The 10,359-nt window shown below is 41.7% G+C and overlaps 1 protein-coding gene across 1 annotated transcript in view; it reads right to left on the bottom strand.

Moving 5' to 3' along the window:
• The window catches only part of DPP4 (dipeptidyl peptidase 4), an 82,987-nt gene extending 73,163 nt beyond the window's left edge, over window positions 1–9,824 (bottom strand). The window contains exons 1-2 of the mRNA XM_037745213.1: window positions 9,461–9,824; window positions 8,910–8,997 (exon numbers count right to left, since the gene is read on the bottom strand). Of these exons, the coding sequence (XP_037601141.1) occupies window positions 8,910–8,997; window positions 9,461–9,466 (94 nt within the window). The 5' untranslated portion in view covers window positions 9,467–9,824. The remainder of the gene's footprint in view (window positions 1–8,909; window positions 8,998–9,460) is intronic.
• Window positions 9,825–10,359: the final 535 nt, after the last annotated feature.

The raw sequence follows: 10,359 nt of genomic DNA on the forward strand, positions 1-10,359 counted from the left end.
CCAAACCATTTTAATTTTAAGGAAATCATTACCATGCAAAGCAATTTTTTCCCTGGAAATTTTAAAACGAAGAGTTGAGTCATCAATTAGATTCTTTCCGTCCATGTGAAATTATAGCTTCTCGATTTTGTGAGATTATTTTGATTGCTTTTGTTATTTATTTACTTATTTTATTTTTACGGCCATTAATTATTTTAAGTCCTACTTTCCTGGGTTAACTTTCGCAGATCTAAGTTTTAGCATTTTTTTAAAACTTTGGCTGTCTTATTTTATGTTGACTATTTCTGCCACTTTTTGGCATTATGAATTGGATGAAATATGAGAGTTTGTGTGTATTTTCTAGGGGAAAATTGTGAGTAATTCCCTTCAGATGTTTCTGACCTGCACTATTGTCTCAGATTTTAATATTGCAGTTTAATTCTTTCCTCCTCTTGATCACTTTGGATGCCAAGAGAAAGCAAGGGCTGAGGTCAAAATGTCCTTGAGATCAGAAAAGCAGCAACAAAGCACACGGCTTTGCAATAAACCCAGTTAGTTAGGAAAGAAAGTGAGAAGAATGAAAGGAGAGAATTAGAGCTCCAGATTTTTGGAGAACAGGGCTGGCTTGATGTCTGTCCTCTTTTGTTGGAAAATTAAATCTTTCTAATGTAATGAGAAGAGACCAATAACCAAATACACCATGTGCCTACATATGCTGTTCCCCACTCCCACCTCCAATTTCTGTCTTTTGGAATTTCGAGTTTGACTTAAATATTTGCCCTTCTCCTTCCATGTGTTTACAAAGGAAGTTCCTCCCCAGAGCTGGAAAAGTGAGTCTTGATTAGTGCAGTTCAATCATGGAAATTCATTCTCCTTGCCAGTGATTAGTTTCAATATAGACAAGTGACACAAATCTAGCCACTAGGACGTGAAAGTTTGCATCCAGTCAGAGGACTTATGGAAATAGTTTTCCTCCCTGATTAACTAGACCATGAATGAGGAAGAGCATCCTCTTCTGCCCTGTGAAAGAGCTGTATGAGCAAGTGCTGGGCTGAGCTGCAGAAGCCATGCTCCACCATGAGATGACAATGCTGGAGCACAAAAGACAAAAGTCCATGGATGGCAGAGCTGAAAGGTAGAAAAGCCCCCTGTTCTTGATGAATTCAGGGCATTACATTAGCAAACTCAAGAACCACTTTACTTCTGTACTTCCAATTATAAAAGATGCTGATGACAACACAATAATAAAACACTATCATTCAAACAACTTTTGGCCAGGCATTTGTTCCTTGAAGCCCAAAACATCCTGATACAATCCTCATACAGCATCAGGGGGCTGTAAGTCAGTGTGGACTGACATGGAGGTGCACTGCATGCCTCAGAGCCAGTTTGGTGGCTGGAGGATTGAGAGAATTGTATTAAGACCCACTAATTATTAATGCTTTATGCCCAGTTGGTTATGTAGAAATTTCCCTGGGCAGCATTTATCATTTACTCACTAGTGCTTCCATAGCACTTTGATCATTTACTAGAAGGGCACTTAGCTTTTTTGATTATAGTTAATGTTTATGCATCCTTTAATACTGTCAATTATTGGAGGACAAAGGCCATATCTATTGTCTTTCTATCCCTAGGGACCAACAAAGTACCTGGCGTGTAGAAAATGCTCAATAAATATTTGCTGAGTTGGAGAATTACCTTATGTCAACAATCTGTGCTGGGTGAATATGAATTAGGAGGTGTTCCTGAGCACATCCTTGAAAGGGGAAGGCTGATCCAATAGGAAAGGGGAGTTAAGCCAGAAGAACCTCTGCAGACAAACTTACGAAAAGAAAACAGCCAAGAGGCAAGAGAAATTATCCACTTAAGCTATCTAGCCAGCTGTCCAAGAAGTCATCCTTACTTTCTCTCCTTCCCTCACTCTTGACGTGCCTGCACATTATTTTACCTCCAAAATATATCCTGCATTTCTTTTTTGTTTTTTAAACTTATTTTCACCTCCAATGCTACCATCCTTGTCCAAGCCACTATCATTTATCACCTGGACAAGATACACCAACCCCAAACTTCTATCCACACAAGAGTCAGAGGCATATTTTTGAAGTGTTAATAAGATCATGTTATACTCATGCCGAAATCCTCCAGAAGCTCAAAATCATACTTGGAATAAGAGAGAAACTCCTTTCTGTGTCTGTCAGTCATCTCTATCTTACTTTATTTCTGTTATAGCGTTTGTTACCATCTGCAATTATTTCTGTGCTTGCCTATAATTTGCCTGCTCTGTGGATTGTAAAGGTCCAGTGGAACAGGGACAACATCTATACTGCTTAAGGCTAGGTCTTAGCTTATTTTGTGTTGCTATAAAGGAATACCTGAGGCTAGTAATTTTTTTTTTAAGGATTATTTGGCTCATGATTCTGGTGGCTAGAAAGTTCAAGATTGGGCATTTGTGTCTGATGATGATCTCAGGATGCTTCTACTCATAGCAGAAGGTAAAAGAGAGGCTGGCATGTGCGGAGATCACATGGTGAGAAAGAAATCAAGAAAGAGGAAGGTCCCAGGCTCTTTTTAACAATCAGTTCTTATGGAAATTAATAGAGTACGAACTCACTCACCCTGTGGGAAGGCCCCGATCCCACTATGCAAACACTTTCCATTAGACCTCATCTCCAACACTGAGGATCAAATTTCAACCTGAGGTTTGGAGGGGACAAATATGTAATCATAGCAGGCCACGTAGTGGCCTTCAATAACATTTGACATGTAGTAAGTATTCAATAACCGTATCACTCCCTCCCCATATCTTTAATAACGCTTGACATACAGTAAGCATTCAATACGTATTTTTGAATTGACAAATATTGTCTCTGGCCACTGTAGGACCTTGGCCCTGAAGAGGTTTTAAATCTCATACTAAAAGAGATTTATGCCGGGAATCAAAGAATGGAGAAATATAACAGAGAAAAAAGAGTCATCCATGAAAAGGGTGGGCTTTAAAAGAACTGAGAAAAGCAAGAGAAGAGGGTTCCAGCCTCATAGAAATGGTGTTAGGGCCACAAGGGCCACTAAGCTCAGTTTTGGGGGGTCTCAGTTTTAAGAAGTCAGAGAAGGGGTGGATGATAAGACCTGCTTGATACTCACCTCTCCTACTCCCTCTACCTCAATTATATATCCTGAGCCACCAAGACTCCTAGAGTGCCATGAACAAAATCTCTGGTGGCTGTGGCTCTGCCTTAAGTTACCTCCTCTTCTGGGGCCTTAGATGCTGAAATCCTATGACCTTAACTCATAGGTCTACTTGCTTCCTCACTGAACCAAATAATTCATAAATGTGCACATTAATGCATCCAGATAAAGAAAGCACATAGTTTATATTTAAATTTTTAAAAGCTTCCTAGGAAGTTATAATTTCGAAGAAAAATATAAAACAAAATACAGTGCTTGGCAAACAAGAAAACAGTTTACTCAGAAGTTCTAACTTCATGGTTTCTCTCAAATGGAGAGACACACCCTCTTTTGGAGGTCATAATGAGGCAATGAAGACGAAAGGTAAAAATATTTATAAGATACTGATTTACAGTAATGAAAGGATGAACATCCAACCATAAAGTAGTGATTAAACATTAACCCAGAAAAACTCTCGCCAAGGCATTTCTATAAATTAGCCATTCATGGGAACTAGCAATCTCAGGGAAGGTTGGTAGCCAAAAGATCTGGATTCCCAAGATCCAGTACTTATTTGAAAACTCCTATACTTTCACATGTAAAAAGTCAATATATTAATATATCTCTCTGACATGAACTGCTCTGTGAAGATCAAATGAAATAATGTAACTTACATCATAAACAAAGCAAGTGTAATTTAGTGCAAGTAGGTAAATCTGGATCTATTATTACTACTAATGCCACAAAATAAAAAAACATTCAAAAGCTTGAGATATCAGTCATTGCCTTTATACAGTCTTAGATAGGAATGAAGACATCAGCAGTAGGCTCTTCCTCAGAACACTTAACACATAGAGATTAGAAGTCACAAAATTATAATATAGCCATGCAAATGAGAAATTATAACAATTATGCTAATATGGCCAAGTTGATTTTATACTTGATTACAAGCTGATAGAATGATAGGGAGTTGAACAGTACTGTGTATCAGCTGTAGAGTCACATTGCCTGAGTATGAATCCTAGCTTTGTGGAACTTTGAGCAAGTTCCTTAACTTCTTTGATAGTCATTAGAGCCAGCCTCCATGATGGCTCCCAGTGATCTCCACCTCCTGGTATTTATGCACTTGTGTAGTGCCCTCCCACATTGTATCAGGGTGGCAGAAGGAATGGTATTCCTGCCACTTCCGAGGCTAGGTTACAAAAGGAAACTCAGCTTCCTGCTTCTTTCCTCTCTTGGATCCTTCATTCTAAGAGAAAGTAGCTACCATATTATCCTAAGTATAATTTAGTGCAAGTAAGTAAATCTGGACCTATTATTACTACTACTACTTAACAGAACCATTCAAAAGCTTGAGAGGTCAGTCATTACCTATACACAGCTTTATACAGGAATGAAGGCATCAGCAGTAGGCTCTTCCTCAACACTTTGCACACGGAGGTTAGAAGTCATGAAATTATAATTCCCACATAGCAGGGAACTGGGGCCCACATACTGGGAAACTAAGACCTCTAGCTAACAGCCACATGAGTGAGCTTGGAAGGGGATTTTTCATGCCCAGTCGAGCTTTCAGATAACATCTTGATTGCAGCCTCATGAGACATCCTGAGGCAGAACCACTCAGCTAAGCCACTCCAAAATTCTGTATCCACAGAAACAATGAGATAACAGATATTTATTGTTTTAAGTTCTGAGGTAACTCGTTATGGAATTATAGAAAACTAAAGTACCCTCTCAAAGTTTCTATAAATCTTTTGTAGAAATGGAGAGGGTAATTGTACCTCTCTTTCGAATTGTTCTAAGGATTAAATAAAAAAATACATTGAAAGCCCTCAGCCCCAAATTTAGCACATAGTAAATGCATATTGGCTATTATTGCATGCTTGCATGCCTTCTCTTCCTCAAGCAAGAAGCTCCTGCATGTTATTTACGCCTGCGTTATCCATGGGCCTCAGTACTTTTTTAAGTCATAAAATTTGAAAGACACTGATCCAGCTCCAGTCTTTTTATGTTATCTTTCTTTGACCATTAATTGGGTAAATAGTCTTCCTTTTCTCTCTCTTTCTGATCCCCTTTGAAAAAAGAGCAAGAGATTTCTAAGGCAGAGAAACTTAAGGCACATGGCATGGTTAGCAAAGCAAAAGCCAAAATAACTGGCCTGAAGAGGACTAACCTGCGGACCTCAGGAGCATTCTGCAAAGGTTGACAATAGTTAACTGAGCAAACTGGAGTCAACTCCAGCTTTTACAGAGCATACTGTTTAGAAATTGTCCCCTTAAATGTACAAAGCTTTCATTCAGGCTAATTTCTGTGCTTTTAAACCTGGAACAGGCCCTGGACTTCCTCAGGCAAACCTCGTAGATGCTATCTTTTCTCTCTAATTATTCCTGTCTCCTTCACATTTGGGTTTTCTTTTATTACTGATGGATGAGAGAGCAGTCAAATTTCCTTTGCACTGAAAGTAGGTATGAAGAAATTTACTGCTAAAGCAGTGAAAAGAGCAAAAGAAGAGAGATAATTCCATTCCATAATAAAATTCAATAATAATAAAACTATTTGATAAATAACCAAATATTTTAAATTTTAAGATAAAATATAATGTAAAAGGAAAAATAAATGAACCATAAATGCTGACCGAGAAGGCTTTATTTCCCTTCACTAAGCCACGAAGTGTTGTACAATTCCATACAAGTATTTTCATATATTTCTCACTGATTCTTGGGGAAACTGAATGCTTACATGTACAATATCCTCCTATAGTAGAATAGTTGAAAAAAAAATTAAAACATACAATCATTTATTATATACACAAATGAGGGTGAACTTTTAACTGTGCTTGGTGAAATGAATAATCTGACTTCAAGGAGTTTTTATTCTTAAATATATGATAATAGTATTAAGCCTCTCTCTCTCTCTCCTCTCTCTCTCTCTCTGGCTCTTGCTCTGGCTCTCACCCTTGCTTGCCATCCAGTATTCCCCCTCCTGTTCTGGGTGTGTCTAGTTTTGCTAAATATGAGCATTTCATATGGAAATGCTTGACCTCTTAAACCAGCCTCTCAGGGGATAAACTTGGGTTTGCTCACTGCTTCCGCCTTCCTTTTGGCTGTATAATTCTTTAGTGTCCACATAATTTAGGTCTTTGCTTTGTTTTTTCTATCAAATTCCTTTCCTTCCATCTTCCTTTCCTTTCCCCTCCCCTTCCTTTATGTTTCCTTCTTCCCTACTTCCTTCTTTTCTTCCTTTGCTGTATTTGTTTGACTTGAAATCTTGATTGACAATATGGAAGGCATTTCTTGGGTGAAAACTTTGACTTCTTTGTAAGAATGCTGACCTTTATTGAGGTACAGCCCAGGAAAGGTATTGCTGATTTAGTGAAAATGCTGCATTCCTGAGCTTTTATCTCTATTCCTTATGATAAGGCAAAAGTGTTAACAAGATGACTTCCCTGTTTCCTTAAACATACATACATACAAATGAAGAAATACAGGCAAGAAATAACTAGAGTGGTAAGTAAATAAAGCCACCATAAAACCACATCTCCACTTGGTTGCCCAAGAGCTTAGCCATCCTCTCCTTTACCACTCCACATTTAACCAGTTACTGAATTCCAGTCATTCACATTTCTGAGTAGCTCTGGAGTCTCTAAATTCTGACCTGTACTGTAAGTGCCCTGGGCCATTTCCCTCACTTTCCCCTCCAGGGTTGCTCCATTGCAACTTACCTTTCCAGCCTCATGGCTCAAAAGCTCATTCACTACATCATCTCCAGCTTAGAATTAAACTTCCTTGCCTGTTGCCCACCCTCCTCTGGGGCCCTGGATCCTTTCAATGTCTCCGTGTTGAAACATAAGACATTCACATTTTCTGGAATATCTTATCTTCAGAAACTGATGTTAACTATTTAAGCTTCCCCACCAAAGAAACCTTATAAGAAGTTTCTCCTGACTTTCCCAGAAGTGTTCCTTCTAATCTCCAGAGGAGTTTACTCAACCACCTCTAAGTTATCTTTGAATCTTAGGAGTAGTTAGAGACATGTGAGTCTGTCAGGAAGTCCTCCTCGAGAACATTCTTGAAGTGTGTTCAAATTTCATTTGGAGAACACACCAGGCAAAATTTAGCAGAAATGAAAAAACAGCCCTTCCTGGCCTATATACCCTACCTAGCAAAACAAAATCCCGAGTTAATTGCAGCAAGCACCAGGTCCCTAGGGCATTTCACTGACCATCTCATGTGGTTCATCAAAGTACAGTATTCCTTCCAACTTTCTTTAAAGGAAGTTCTGATGATTACAGTTTTACCTAAACTTCCAGCCATGCTGTGATGCCTCAGTGATGTTTTGGAGACAAACAGCCTATACAGATTATTTCTGTGTATGTTTTTGAAAACACACATACACAAGTGAAACAAATCACATTTGTTTGCATATTCCCACTAGCTTATACAGTTCTTGAGGTCAGGGACCTTTATATTTACATTTACAAAATTTAATCTTTGTATTTGTAGCAACTAACACAGTGCCTGGTACATAATGTAAGCCTGCAAGCCTTATATTTATCAATTGTATGAATTGCCTATTCTTCTCCCACAAGGCTTTGCAAGTATGGTTTATACAAAGTTTTGCTTTATGAAAATAGTTACATTTTCACAGTCCACAAGAAAGAGTCAAGCTTAAGTGGACTGTCTGTCATTTAATAGTCTATAATTGTAGCAACCACTGATTTCTTCAAATTTCATCAGCAGGTCAATCCATTCACTTATTTAACCATTGGAACCTTTGCCTTGGCCTGGAATTGCACAGCAAGCACAATTTTGACAACTATACAAACTAATTCTGAACTGTCATCCTGAAATCTAGATCAGACCCCTTGAGTATGCAAGCACTGACTATATATTCCTCAGTTGAGTAAACCACCCAGAGTGACTGCTTCAAGTGGCTGACTAATTTATAGTGTGTAATGCTGAAATGAAAGCAAGTGTTCAAAAGGAAAGTAGGGCCGGGGTGACTGAAACTAATCATTCTCGCTTGCATCCTACAGTGACTATTCCATTATCTGAGTGTTTTATATTAAAAGCTGGGGCAAAACTGGAACATTTAGAGAAGCTAAAAAGACATGAAAGTCTTTAAATAAAAGAATCCACCCAAACATCACTCATTCCAGCCCCTTCTGAAATATTATCATGCATACCAGCTCTATGATTTAGCTCTGCACCACTACTAAATTGGTCAAATAATTACTTGCCTGCCTCCCCACCCTCCAACTGAATTCTCACTACCCCTGAGGGAAAAACAACCTGAGTTACCTGTGCAACCTGTTTTCTCAAAATTATATTTTGGGGCTTGTTTCTCATTTTTCCTTTCCACTTCAGATATCCTTACTGCTGTATTTGGACTCTTTAAACACTGCCTTTTTTCCTTTGCAGATCACACCCAAAAACTTTTCTTAAAAATTATGTGTAATTTTAAAACTTTACAAATTAAATTTAAAATCGAAATTTTAAAAATTCCGACTCCCCCCTAATTTCAGGAAGCATGCATTTGTTATAAGCAACAAGACGGGAAAGCGGCAGGAGTTGCAGTTTAAACGCTGAAGACCCCGCGAAGTGAACTCAGCTGCTGCTCTACAAGCAGCAGCAACGCCAGGGAAGCCTTCTCAGCTGCACCCCGGGGCACTGGTCCAATCCCCGCAAAATCCCTCGTTTCCCTTCTCCTGGTAAGACGGAGCCTGACCTGAGCTCCAGCTGTCCTTTTACAAATGTTTCACTTACTGCCTTTGTTCAGCAGAACCACGGGCACAGTGATGATGGTGACAAGCGCAGCAGCACCCAGCAGTCCCAGGAGAACCTTCCACGGCGTCTGCAAGCCGGGCAGATCAAATCCAATTAGAGGGAAGCCTGTGGCCCCAGTTTCCGTGAGAGGGTCGGGGCTGACCCAGAGGCAGCAGGATTTGCAGGTGGGAGTGCCTTAGAAGAGGGAGACGGTGGGCTGGGGGTGGGGGTGGCGTCTGGGGTGCGCCAGTCGGAGTTCGCCAAAGCGGGTGCCCTTGAACTTGTGCCTTCAGAGCACATGAGTGTTGGTTTCTCTACCCCTGCCCGGGTTCGGGCGTGCGTTCTGTGGGTGGCTCTCCGGGACATTCAAAGCTCGACGCCCGGGTCCTAGCAGAAGCCAAGGTCCGAGAGCGAAGCGGGAGCTCTGGGACGTCCCCTCACCTGTCAGAGGGTGGCTCTGGGGCTTCCGCCTTCAGGGGAGTCCCTGGTCTGGTTCCGGTAGCTTTTGGGCCGTTTGGGGAGTTTGAGGAAGAGGTCCCTACAGCACTCACCTTCATCGTCGGCGTCTCCTCGGAAGTGAGCGTTCGGAGAACGGGTGCAGGCAGAAGTCACCTCGGGCGGCGGAGTCCCTTGCCGCTGGCAAGTCACTGCCCCGAGTTAAACATTAGTGAGCGCCCAGCCCGCTGGGTATAAAGGCGCTGCGGACAGGCTGCAGGGCTGGGTGCGCCAGAGCAGGCGCGTGGGGCGCGAGGCACCGGCATCCCGGCCGGGGGCAGCCCGCGAGGGCCCCCCTGAGGGCGGTGCGGGGCGCTGGGCGGCAGCCGGGGCGCGAGGGTGCGGGGCCCGGGAGGGGCCGCGGGGTGGGGGGAACGGGCGTGAGGCCTCAGATCCGCAGACCCTGGGCCGGCGACGCGGGGACCGGCGAGGGAACCGAGGCCCAGAGAGGGCAGGGGGTTTGACAAACTCACACAGCTGACCGCTGGCAGCTGGAACTAAAACCCGGGCCTCTCTGTCTCTTGCCAGTGAAAGGTATGTTAGGAGGCAGTGAGGTGTCTAAAGCCCTGTGAAAGGCCAAGAGAAAAGGTGATTGTTCCCTCTTGAATAGCCCTTGGAAGCTGAGTATCTGGATTCACCCTCCCCAGAGAATTTCTCGATTGTCTTGCAGACTCACACACTCATCAAGATGCCATAAATGACACTAACACTTATGAGGAGCTTGACTTTTTCCCAGGTGCTGCTCTAAGCATTTATTGTGTTTGTTTTGCAGGAAGGAAGCCTGTGCACAGAAAGGTTAAATAACTTGGCCAAGCCATTTAGCTAGGAAGTTGTAGATCCTAAAATAAGAGTTCAAGGTCTTAATGGCTACTCTATGCGGCCTCTCATTCAGTCTTTTCAAGGGTTTTGGAGAAGAATAAAAGATCAGGTACAGCTTCTCCCTCCCCAGCTCTCG

This window comes from Cebus imitator, unplaced genomic scaffold (genome assembly GCF_001604975.1).
Source record: "Cebus imitator isolate Cc_AM_T3 unplaced genomic scaffold, Cebus_imitator-1.0 Scaffold10, whole genome shotgun sequence".
Classification (NCBI taxonomy): Eukaryota; Metazoa; Chordata; class Mammalia; order Primates; family Cebidae; genus Cebus; species Cebus imitator.